Source organism: Dromaius novaehollandiae, chromosome 2 (assembly GCF_036370855.1).
Source record: "Dromaius novaehollandiae isolate bDroNov1 chromosome 2, bDroNov1.hap1, whole genome shotgun sequence".
Taxonomy (NCBI): domain Eukaryota; kingdom Metazoa; phylum Chordata; class Aves; order Casuariiformes; family Dromaiidae; genus Dromaius; species Dromaius novaehollandiae.
In genome coordinates this window covers 77723697-77736086 of record NC_088099.1, presented here as the reverse complement: position 1 = coordinate 77736086, position 12390 = coordinate 77723697, and the positions used below count along the sequence as shown (strand labels likewise).

Below are 12390 nucleotides of genomic sequence, written 5' to 3'. Positions count from 1 at the left end.
TGTGGTCTGTAAGTAGCTTTCATGTCTGACTGGTACCACACTTCAAAATCGGTTGGATTGGTTGGGGACGAAACTGAACGACTGGGAAGGGAGTGGCTAGTTAAAACTGAAATAGCTGACAATCAGAAGCTATCTGTAAATCACATAAATGCAATTTCATTCCAAGTATGTTTGCCTTTGTGTTTAAGATTTCCTACTTCATTTGCTAAAAAATGCAGATCCAATTTGGGAATTAGTTTACAATATCAATTTTAGTGCTTGTTCATCAGATTTCAAGTCTATTATTGAGGTACTGTATGTATGGGTATATGATGTATGAGTAAAAGCTAGCTGAATTAAGAATATGAAAGTGTAATTCCTTTTTCTAAAATATTTTTATAGCTTACTGATTTTCATAGCTTATGATAGTTGACTGAACTGTGCTGAGTACTTTTCAGCAGAGTTTTGAGATTAGGGAAGCAGCTTCAGGAGTTACCCCTTTAGCTTCCCATGAGGTTAGTGAGCACGAAATAGGCAGTAAGTCTTTGAGAATAGGGCACAGTGTTCAGAGCAGAAAACAAAAACAGAAACAAAACAAAACAAAACAAACAAACAAAAAAAACCGGAAGATAGCAAAAGGCCTGAGGTTGCTAAGCAGAGTTGCAGGTTGTATGGTAGCAGAGTCACTTTAGCGCTGACGGGCCAGCTTTTCACAAGACTGAGGATTCTCTTTCTCTTAATCATATGTTTCTGGATTAGTTTTACTTTAAATGTAGCTTGCAATTCTTGTCATTTGAACATCTCATAAGTAGATCATGGAGTAATGAGCTATTCATTTTGGATCAGTGCATTGAAGATTTTTAAGTGAAGCCCTATTATTTTTTCAAGTAGCACTATATGTATTTATTTTAGAATTTTAACACAAACACATTTTAACACTGTCTGAATATTTAAAAATGTTACTGAAATGTACTTTCATCAGCTCCTTTTGAAAGATTTTATTTGGGGGGCTGCTCTTCTCCTTCTCTGCTTCTCAAATAGTTGTTTTGTGTCTTCTTTTCATTTTCTATCTGGTTGTGTGTGTCTCATCTCTTTTATCTTTCACTACTTCTTCCAGCTTTCTACTATCCTGTTCATCTTCCTCTAAAAAGAAGGTAGGTAATAGTCAAAGGAAGAAGAAAAAAAGATGTGGAGACTATATGTAGGATTTTCTGATTTTTACTGTTTTTAAAAGCTTCGTGTGAAGTTGAGGTTCATTTTGAAAAAATTGCATAGAATACATGCTTGCGGGAGTAACTGAAACTCATCTATAATGCTTGAAATAAGCTTTGAAGGCTTTATCGTCTTTTTTAAGATCGCTGTTCTTTCTGTTGTGTGTGGCAAGGGCAGTGCTAGAATTCCCATTACAGATTGCAACCCTAAATCTATACACTGCATACTGTGAGTTCCTCTTTGCGCATTTGGAACTCCAGTTCTTCTTTCTTTTCTTCTCATGTGTTCTAAATAAGCCATTGTTCAAGCTTCTCCAGTTAATTGGCCTTATGAGAGATTTTCTCCAGCTGAGCAATATAACATCTGCTGCCATGTGGATGAAATGTAAGTGGAAATGCTCCATGTTCTTCACTAAAAACTAAAACTATTTATAAACTAGAAGAATAGTTTTAGTGTTATTTTTGTGTGTTATTTTTGACACACAATATTGAACATTTCTGATATCCCTACACTATTAAAAGATATTTTTGTTCTCACAGATTTGAATAGAGTTTAACTTGATGTGGCTTTTTTGTTTTCCTACAATTTTTAAATTCAGAAACTTCAAATGCAATGCCTGCAGCTTCAAGTGCTCCAATAAGTATTCAGAAAAGTATTCACTGTGCTACAGTATTGGCTTGTTTTTATGTCCTAGGGTTATATGATCCTGCTTTAGGCTGAGGTTTTAGTGAATGCTGGCTACTAATTACCCCTTCTGAAAAATGCAGTCAGCAGTTTTTGGCTCTTACCTAATTGTGCCAATTACTTGCAGACAGTAAATTATAACTGAAGGAGCTGTTTAGAACATAGTGTAGGAAAAGGTTCCAAAAATGTGTTAATGAACTCTTAAAGCACATGCCTGTGTGTGGCCTTGGGATGTACTACTTAAGAATGTGGGGCAGACTCTGACCATATACTACATATTCTACTTAATGTTATTGTTATCTTATCTTCTGGTGCTTTTTGTCTGTTTTTTGCCATTCAGAGCAAGTTGGTAGAAAACGCATTGATCTTACGGAAATTAAGTTCCAGTGATCTTGTTTTACCTTGCTGTCCATTTCTGAAAGTGTGTTCACTTCTCCACTGTTTTACATAATTGAGGAAAATCTTGGCCTTAATTGTTAATTTTTGCATGTTTTCTGAGTTCTAAATGGATGTGCAACATCATCTAAAACTTTGATTGACTCCAGGAAACCTTAGTTTGTTTTGTGGCTTTAACTTCTGTTGAGAAATTTTAAGGTTGGATGAAGTCAAGGAGAGATTAACAGGACTTTCATTACTGTTTTCATAGAGTGAAGCATTTGGTTTTCTAGAGTGTTTGTAATCATAGTTAATACTTTTAATTTAAGATAGCCTTAACTGGATAGGATCTGTATTCAGATAGTTTTTAACATGGTTAATTTCTCCAAGACAAGAATACTAAGTTTATTTTTCCACTAGAATTAATGTAATATAGGTATCTTGATTTTTCAGGGAGGAAAATGAAGCTTTGATTTTTAGCAAGATTCTCTTATTTTCTAGTGTGGAAAAATAACCATTGCTGTCACTTTTCATTCAAGGTACAAAAGGCAGCAATTTAGAAAAAATGTGCTTATAATACAAAAACATATCTTATGACGGAAAAGACTTCTTCCTTTAGCAAAATGCTTTGCTTTGTGTGTTTGTGTGCGTGCATTTTGTTTTTGAGCCGTTACCTGCAGCTGATGAGCTCCAAAAAGAGCGAAACCAGTTAGGTCCTGCAGTACTGGCTAAAATCTTGCTTCAGGAGCTTCCAGTGGGGAAAACTGAAAAATGTTCTATGCTAGATAAACTTTAATTGCCTTTTTCAGTTTCCCTAACACCAAAAGATCTTTGAGACTGTTTTCTTAAGGCATAAACACCTGTGTTGCTTGTGTCTGCCCCCCTCTTTCCATTCCTCCTGTTTATAATCTTAGTAATTTTAATGACCAGTTTCAACCATTTGGTAAAAAGAGAGAAGTCTGAAAGAGGAGGAGATTAATGTGCAGGTAAAACAGATCATTCTATGTTTGTGTTCTTTAAATTTCAATATTGCCATCTTTGTTCACTTAATATTTTATTCAAAAATTGAAAATGAAATATCTGTGTGTTTGTTTATACTATTGCTTTTATCCTCATTTTCCCAGGTCTTGATGATTTTATTCTTCCTTTAGCAGAACTTCCTTTCCTATTCCTTTTCCCTTTACCTATATGTCTGTTTTATCTTTTGCTTTCTTTGCTATCTGTCTTTGTCTTTCTGTTCTCACAGTGCACTGTTTCAAGAGATGTTGGCAATATTAGTTAGCAAATTCAGAAGGAAGCTTGAATGGTCAGAAAAGCTGCTAGTATCATAAATATGAGTGTTACTTGATTAAAGAAGGGGATTAACCCTGTATTCTGTAATGAAATTATGGTTAATCACACATGTCAGACTATGGCTGTCTAAAGCTGTTATCAGCCTAATTTGACAAATAAATGACTACATACTATTTTTTCTAAGATTCTCTCATGTCTACGTAGCTATGCTTTCCATATGTGTGCCTGTACTTTCTGGGAAACTGAGCAGTTGTCCAGACCTACACGAAGAGCAAAGTCAGCACCTTAACTAGCACTGTATTCTGTGATGGCTACAGGCTACAGTTTCTTGAGTTATGGTGAGTTGCTTTAACAACTCAGTGCTGCTGAAAAATTTGTTCTTGCACCCTCCTGCAACACACCTTTTTCCACACATTCTCTCCCACCACTACCCATACAAATACACTTTTGCTTATCTTATTCTGGCTCTGGCATCTGGTAGGTCCTTCTATGATGTGTTTTAAATTCCTAGCACAAGAGAAAAAAGGACCGTTTTCTGCAGAGTCACTGAGAAAAATCAGGTCACAGAAAGATGACTGTTGCCAGAGCTGATGTAAGGAAGCACACAATAATATAGAAGAACTGAGAACGGGAGAGAAGAGCTGAAAACAAAGGGGAGAAGAAAAGCAAGACTACCTCCTCTTGGTAGAATATGAGCTGTTACAGTGATTCAGCAGTCCATGGAACTGCAATTTCAAAGTACAGAAAGAGGAAGATTGTTTACCCGATTAGAGGATCCTGTTTGTTTCGCTGAAAAGGTGTATAAAATTTTACAAGAAGATAACCTTGCCCCAACTTGAGCCTTTTTTCAGAGGATGAACGCTAGTAGACACCATAAATTTCCCAATATTTTTGGTTATTTTTGTGTGTACTTGTGACAATTTTTAGCTGAGTTTAAAGCAACTTCACATCATGATTCTAAGTGTTATTTGTATTGACTGACAGTATGTTTAGTACTTAGTTATAACCATGACAGACAGACTTCAGCCTTTTCAGCAGCTTATACTGTACTTTTATTAATGCACTGTGACAGTATTGCTTTGTACCTGACTGGCTTATACACCACCTTCCAAGGCTTGACACAGATTGGATGGGGAGGAGTCCAATTTCAGTGGCTTCTGAGGACAGTCAGTTTTGATCATGGAGATGTTTGTTATGGCAGTTCCTATCTGACAGTTCTGCCTTTTTTGATACACCACAGGTCCCCAGAAAACTGGATGGCCACATTGAAACAGTGGTTATCTGGTGACCATTGTCTGGCATCCATAGAGAAGGAAGCATTGTGCTGTAAAAGTCACACAAGCCTTTAGGCAACAGTGTAAATCTGTTCTTTACTTCGCAAGGGTGGGATGGTGATTCTTTCTACATCTTCTGTTTCCCCTAAGTTCTCTTTTTCCTTGTCCCTGTTACACAGATGAGTGGATGATGGGATTTGCTTTGTGGGTAGTACAAAGGTAAAATCTGAAATGAATCAGATGAAAGCATGCTGCTGGGATGAGGAATGTTGTTGCAAATTCATTCATAGTCTCAGGGAAATTCTGCAGTATCCATGATTTAAGGTCATAGGAGCTGTTGCTGTGTGCTTGGGTGCAAAGATGTAAAATTCAATAAGGGATATTAAAAGAATAAAAAGAAAATCTCTAAATTGTTACTTTGTGAGTTGTTGGGCCACTGTTTTCCATTAGGCAGCCATTTGAATTTTGGTATGGTTTTGATGAAATGTCTCAATGGACCTGTGTTTTAATTTCCTATCACTAAAATGAGAAGTAGCTGATGTTCATAGATAATTAACTTATATTTTCAGGTTAGATTTGTCTTTCCCCTCCTAGGGTTATTATTTCAATGCCATATCTGCCATGGTTTATCCAGTAAATGCATTTCTGACTGTGTACAGAAAAGCGTGATGTTGTTCCCTATAAGATTCAATGTTGGGGCTGTCCTGTTTAAAATCCTGCCTTTGAATGAGGAGGTCTCATTCTTTTGTTGAGAGGCTGCAGCACATCTTATATTTTTGCTGTACTGAAACAAGATTTTAATCCCACGCTGTTTATGGATTGTTTTACGTGTTTCTGTTTTCTTGTCGAGATGCTACATAGAATGCAAATTTATTTAATGATGGTGCTAGGGGAAATGCAGGAAATTAGAAACTTTATGAAGAACTTTTGTGAAGAAAATGGTTGTGTGTTTTGTCTCTGTTAATCATTTTTGATAATCTTGCTTAGTGTTCTGATAAGGTGTGGAAGGAGTTCAACTTTCTCTGCTTTTTCATAATTATATAATTCTAAAGTCTGATAATTGGCAATTATATTTTGGAATTCCAGACTTAGAACTTCATCCTGTCACTGAGTTTCAGAAAACTTAGGTGCAGTGTCTCTTTTTTTGAGAGGAGATATGTGTTTTAATGTGGGAAAGAAAGCAGTTGTTCTGGGCAAGAATTCAGAACGTAGACCCTTTTTTCAGTGAATTGTCTTTAGATTAATTTAGAGTGCTCTGAAGCAAACCAATTGGATGTGTGTCTTCTCCTTCTTTTGTAGGTTAAAATGTTGTATATCCCCCAACTGTACCTTTTGGCTGCTGCAGTTTGAGGGAGTTGATGGCATGCTTCAGGCAGTGTTTGATTTGGATATAATTTAATTGACTTCATAAAACTCTTCTTTTAGAAATAAAGAATACAGTCTGGACTTATCTAACGTCCTTCATTAATACATATTCCCTTTGATTTCCCACTCTGACACCTTTCTGGATGCAAATGTGTGCGTGCATGCTTGCACATATGCTCTTACTTGCAGATATATGTACACTAGCTAGTTCTTGACTTCTGTGCCCACCTAAAATTCCTTAGTCTGCTTCGCTTCAGTGTCCTCCAGTTGGTTCTCCTTCACATCAGTACTTTTTTTTTTTTTTTTTTTTTAGGTTGTGGAACTGTATGCATTTTAACCTAGGAAGTAGGAAGTCTGTGTTTTCTATGATAAAGAGCTGGATCCTTTCTTATCCTTTTTTGTTGGAAGAACACGGGCTTGGTACTAGTTTAGGTCCCTGGGAAAAAAAGGTCCACTGACTGTGTCTTGTTCTTTTGCTGTCACACAAGGAATCGTGCTTTTTGTTTTGAAGAAATTCCATTGGCTGGAATGCTTGCATTGAGCTGAATACGTGAGCACAAATATGAGAGGAAAGGAATCCAGACTTTCTCTCTATGTGGCAAGAATTCGGCCAGTGTTGTTGTTTATTTTCAATCATCAATGAGATGATTGTGACAGGTTTATACTCTATAGTATAATTAAGATCAGTAAGGCTGTATTTCTAGTGTGATGCATGTTGTGATTAAACTACATAGTGCTTAAAAGTCCAACCTTGAAGTGAAAATTGGCAGCTTGCTCCAGTTTAACATTGAGAAAAGCACACAAAATTGCCATTCATCTTAGTTCTTGGCTTTAACTTGTAAGCCATATTGTTTTTGAATTTCCTAAGATTTTCTATTTGCATGTGTGAATGTGCACAGTTTTCTTTTCCTTGTAGATTCTTTAAAATAATAATAATCAATAAAACATTTTGGTACATCGTATTCCAGGGTATCATTTCTGATGTAGTCTGGAAAAATCTTCCTATTTAGTTGGTTGAATATTTATGTATTTCATTAAGAGTGCAAGCAGAATTTCCATTTCCTACTTTCACTATTTTTATACAATATTTTTCCTTGTTCCAGGTTAGACTGAATTAGAGCAATAACTAAATTGAATTGGCTCATAATAAGAAATGACTGGCACTTAAATATGCATTTGAAGTTTTCTTACTTGTAACTGCATTTTTGTTTTGTTTTCAGAATGCTCTCTTTAGTTGTATTAACAGAAATGAAAGTAAGTATATAATGAGTAGTTTCTTTCTCTTGTTTTCCTTTCAGATCCTTCTTTATAACTTTCCTCTAACATTTAAGAAATTCTGTAGGTCTGTGTTTACAAATCACATGAGCTTAGTTGCATACAACAATTAACCACACTCATAAACATACTTGCTCAAGCAACAGGAAGATTGGACTGCCTGTATAATTTATATAAGTATTTATATATGACTGTTTGTTTTATCTTTTCTGTCATATTTCAATAATTGCATAGAAGCTCTTTTGTTCCATATGAAGGTTCTATTGATTGATGTCTCTGTAGAAAAGAAAGGTCTCTCAGAATTAATTCTAGTAAAAATATTTCTCAAGATCTATATATTTAATAACATGACAACAATGGATGAATCAGAATGATACCCTCTCTCTCTCTTTTGAACAAGTTTTTGGATACTGCTTCCATATTTATTTGTCTCCTATTAATTTTTGTCTAATAATTCAATTAGAAGACAAGTCTGGTTACTTTAAAATAAATAAAAACAAAACAGCTGAAGATAAAATTCAGCTGGCTTGCTAGCGACTTGAACTTTGATTTCAAGACAGAGTTTTAGATCTTTTTTTTTCACCAACCAAACAAGAAAACATGCTTTGGCTAGTTACAGATAAGCACAGTGTTTCTGGAGCCAGAGATTGTTTTGATGATGCCTAGAATTTCATGATTTGTTCCAGCAATGCCTTGAGCATCATTCTGTGGTATACAGATTTGCTTGTTTCTATATATAGGAACCCATAAGTTTTTCTGTTGTTTTTGTTTTGTGGGTTCTTTTTTTCCCCAGTGGGATCAGTTTGTTGCAGTTATGCAGGTCATCATACAAACTGTCGGGAATATTGTCAAGCAATTTTTCGGACAGACTCTTCTCCTGGTCCTTCACAAATTAAAGCAGTTGAAAACTACTGTGCATCTATTAGCCCTCAGCTAATACGCTGTGTGAACAACTATACACAGTCATATCCAATGAGAAACCCTACAGATAGTAAGTATATATCCAATGAGAAACCCTACAGATAGTAAGTATAAAAATTATTTTATTTTTGAAAATTATAAAAAAAATACTCAAAATGCTTGAGGATTTGATTGTGTAAATTTTAGTATATAAACAGTATTATTGTATAAGTCTGCTATGTAGATTACATTACTACGTATTTATATAATATAATCATATAAATTTATACACTGATAAATTTAGGTGTACATAGGTGCATTGCTGATTGTTTTTTTTAATAACCGGCTTATAAATTCTACTTTTCTCCTGCTTTTCTTCAGGGTTGACTCTGTTTGCATTTAAAACAAGTAAAAGAATCATCGTTATTTGAGTTTATTTTAAAAAATGTTCCTGGAACACTTTTCTCTAAAGGCTGATATGTAATGTGTCTTGGGTTTTGTTATATGCTGGATAATTAACGGTTTTTAATTCTTTTAACAGGTTTGTATTGCTGCGATAGAGCAGAGGACTATGCATGTCAGACTGCTTGTAAAAGAATTCTAATGTCAATGAAAACAGAGCTTGAAATTGTTGATGGACTTATAGAAGGCTGTAAAACAATGCCTCTTCCTCAGGATCCACTTTGGCAATGTTTTCTTGAGAGTTCAAGATCTGTTCACCCGGGAGTCACTGTGCACCCTCCACCTTCAACAGGCCTTGATGGGGCTAAGCTCCATTGCTGTGCTAAAGCAAATTCTTCCACCTGTAGGTCAGTATCTCTCTTCCCTCATTTCTAATTGTGAAAATGCTTCAGAAGTTGTCTGGTGCCAGCCCTTTGCCCAAATCCTGCTATGTAAGTCAAGTATTGACTTCTATGAATTGTTAGAGAGAAACAGTTTTAGGTAATCTGATGGGTGTCACATTCTGCCCAGTGCTTTGTTCTCATCTCAACAAATACCATTTCATGAGAGGAATCACACTTTTTTTCATTTTCAGCACTAACTTATTTTAGCAGAAACACAAGACTAGTGCAATCTATGCTTTATTTGTGGTGGTAGCAGTCAACACTGCAACAAGCTGAGGAGGCCTTAATGGGATGCTCCTGAGAACTAAGGGGAAAATGAACAGTACAAAGTGTCAAATGCCTGACTGCTGCAATTTAAAAACCCTAGTGGTATTCTTTAGTAAATAAGATTTAGATTGTCCATGAAACATTGCTTGGGCAATATATTAATTAAATATTGGAACTAACTATTCCAACGTTAAAAAATGATTTCGGTCAAATAGTTGCATGCTTGCAAATAACTGTAATTGGGGGCTTTTTATTTAGAGTGGTTATCCACTCACTTTAAAAAGTGATAACTATGGCCTTTTAAAGGCATGTAATGTGATAAAATAAGCATGTAAAAATTCATTTTGAGCTATTGCTTTCTTTTGCATTGAAGTTTAGCTAAACAAAACAACTTGAATACAGCAGGTTTTGTAGGAGGGTCCTAGAATTATGTTATTTCATAGAACATTGCAGCATAGGGCAGTCGGTATAATGTCTTTTTGTTGCTTGCTTTGATAGTCAGTTCTGAAAATTGATCCTTCCTTCACATTTTCAATACAATAGACTTTAATAGTACAGTGAGGTTCCATATCTTCATTTGGGAACAGCTTCACAGCCACTGTGAACAAAGTGGCCTGGATATTTCTGATACCAGGAAAGAACTCAAATGCGAGCAACAAACAATTCATCTTCCTCAAACATCAGGGTGAAGGAAGAAGCGTAGTTTTGTTTGCCGAGCTTTTCTGTAGCAGGAGATGATGTGATCTGAAGTAAAAGGATGAGAATAGAATTTCTTCATTGTTGTGTCAGCCTGGTTTACTACACATAAAATTGGCTGGGATAGTTCCCACCTCATTAGTTCAGGTTTCCTGCAAACTCCAGCTTTGTCTTCGTATTTATCTTTGTGTTGTGTATTGCAGTTTTATACTATGAAGTTTTTCAGTCTTAAACAAAACTGGAAAATTTAGAAAATTTGCCAGTAGAGTGGGGTTATATGAGCACAGAATTTGGATAATCTTGCTGATTTTAGGGGCACTAACACAGATTTCTACAGTTACTTTAGGCTACTGTGATGAGCAGAGAAACTATAGATTCTGTTATCATATCTGAAAGACTGCTATTCTTTTCATTTGATTTTTCTTTATATTGTTTCAGAGAGCTCTGCACTAAGCTTTATAGCACGAGCTGGGGTAATTCACAGAGTTGGCAAGAATTTGATCGCTTTTGTGAGTATAACGCAGTTGAAGTTTCCATGTTGACCTGTTTAGCAGATGTACGAGAACCTTGTCAGCTGGGCTGTAGAAATCTTACTTACTGCACTAATTTCAATAACAGGTAGGAGAGAAACACTGATTATTTTATAAAGGAATTCCTGTGCTTTGAATAAAAAAAAATGTTTTTCAGATGTATTTTTAGATTGTATGTCACTGTCTTTCTGTAAATCTTTTTTTAGGCAAGAATTTTAAAATAAATAAGTTTTCTTTAGATTACTTTTGGAAATGTATTTAAGTGTCATTACAAAACTTACTAGAATAAAAGCTAACCTGTGAACTTGTAAAATGTCATGCTGTATTAGCAGCATATTCCTCTGTCTTATTGTATAAACAATTAAGCCACGATTACTGGGTTGCTGTCTATTATAAAATATGGTTGAAACACGTGTTAAAATTTTTATGTTACTCTAACATTTTCCTGAGAGTATTAGGATTTATCATAATGATTTACTCTTTTTCAAAATTCCTTTTCTTTTAGAGATATTTCTGCATTTTTACACCCTACAGGGCAAAATCAGTGATTTAAAAATGCTGTCTGAATTAATAGTTGCAAGGTTACAAGTTAAATAGTTTTAGAATTTCAAAAATAGATTTGAAATTTTTCTTGTTAGTTAAGATCTCTGGCTTTTCAATGAAATGGTATAAGTGGCATGACTATGATTACATAAATAATAGCATATATGTGTGACAGATGCAGTCTGGGCAAAAATAAATTATAAAATTTGCATTAGTGATTCACCAGGAAACATTCACACAGATGTTCCTAATATTTATTTTTTTTCTTTTAAGTCAACCTTCAAGTAAAAAAAAAAAAGATATTTGATCCAAGAGGTAGAGGTAAGAACAGAATTTCAGCCTTGAGATTTAAAGAGCTTATTTTCATTCAAATATTTTTCAGTCTTGCTTAACTGTGGAGGGGATTCATGTCTTTTATGCTACAGAAGGCTAGCAGTATCAAGGTGGTAGAATTCATACAGTGAAAAGTAAAGCATGTGCTGTTTTCCTTTTCTTGTATACCTGCCATATCTTAACTTCTTTTTTTTTTAAGACCAACAGAGCTTTTCAGGAGCTGCAATACTCAATCAGACCAAGGAGCTATGAATGACATGAAGCTGTGGGAAAAAGGGAGTATTAAGATGCCATTTATAAATATTCCTGTTCTTGATATTAAAAGATGTCAGCCAGAAATGTGGAAGGCAATTGCCTGTTCACTGCAGATTAAACCTTGCCACAGCAAATCTAGAGGAAGTATTATCTGCAAGTAAGTACCTTTAAAAAATCAGTTGAGAGGTTCTGCTAGGGGTTTTCATGAGAACTGAAAAGCTGCTGTAGGATGGTGTATGGTTTATATTAGAGGAGACAAACATGGAAAGAATGTGAGCTTGTAGAGTTCCTATTGAAACTCCTACTTGCTCTTACTTGAATCTTCATCTCTATAAATGAAAGGTGCTTGCTTGTTAATGAGAGGGATGTATGTGCTTCCATTGTAAAGCTGATCTTTTTGGCTATCTGTGCTGTCTATAAACCTTCTTTCCTCTTTTTTAATTTTTAACCTATTGGTGATTTTCAGCTAGTAGAGAGAAAGGTCTGTGAAAGATATGAAGTTCATAAAAATTTTGAGAATAGGTGATTGGGTAGAAGACACAGTGATTAATAGTAGAGGTAGTG

The 12390-nt window shown here is 35.1% G+C and overlaps 1 protein-coding gene across 4 annotated transcripts in view; it reads left to right on the top strand.

Annotated features, from left to right (window-relative positions):
* RECK (reversion inducing cysteine rich protein with kazal motifs) overlaps positions 1–12390 on the top strand; it is a 77494-nt gene that overhangs the window by 37131 nt on the left and 27973 nt on the right. For all 4 annotated transcript variants that reach the window (XM_064506806.1, XM_064506805.1, XM_064506804.1 and 1 more), the window contains 5 exons: positions 7403–7436; positions 8251–8448; positions 8899–9166; positions 10604–10783; positions 11771–11983. In XM_064506806.1, coding sequence (XP_064362876.1) covers positions 7403–7436; positions 8251–8448; positions 8899–9166; positions 10604–10783; positions 11771–11983 — 893 coding nt within the window. The remainder of the gene's footprint in view (positions 1–7402; positions 7437–8250; positions 8449–8898; positions 9167–10603; positions 10784–11770; positions 11984–12390) is intronic.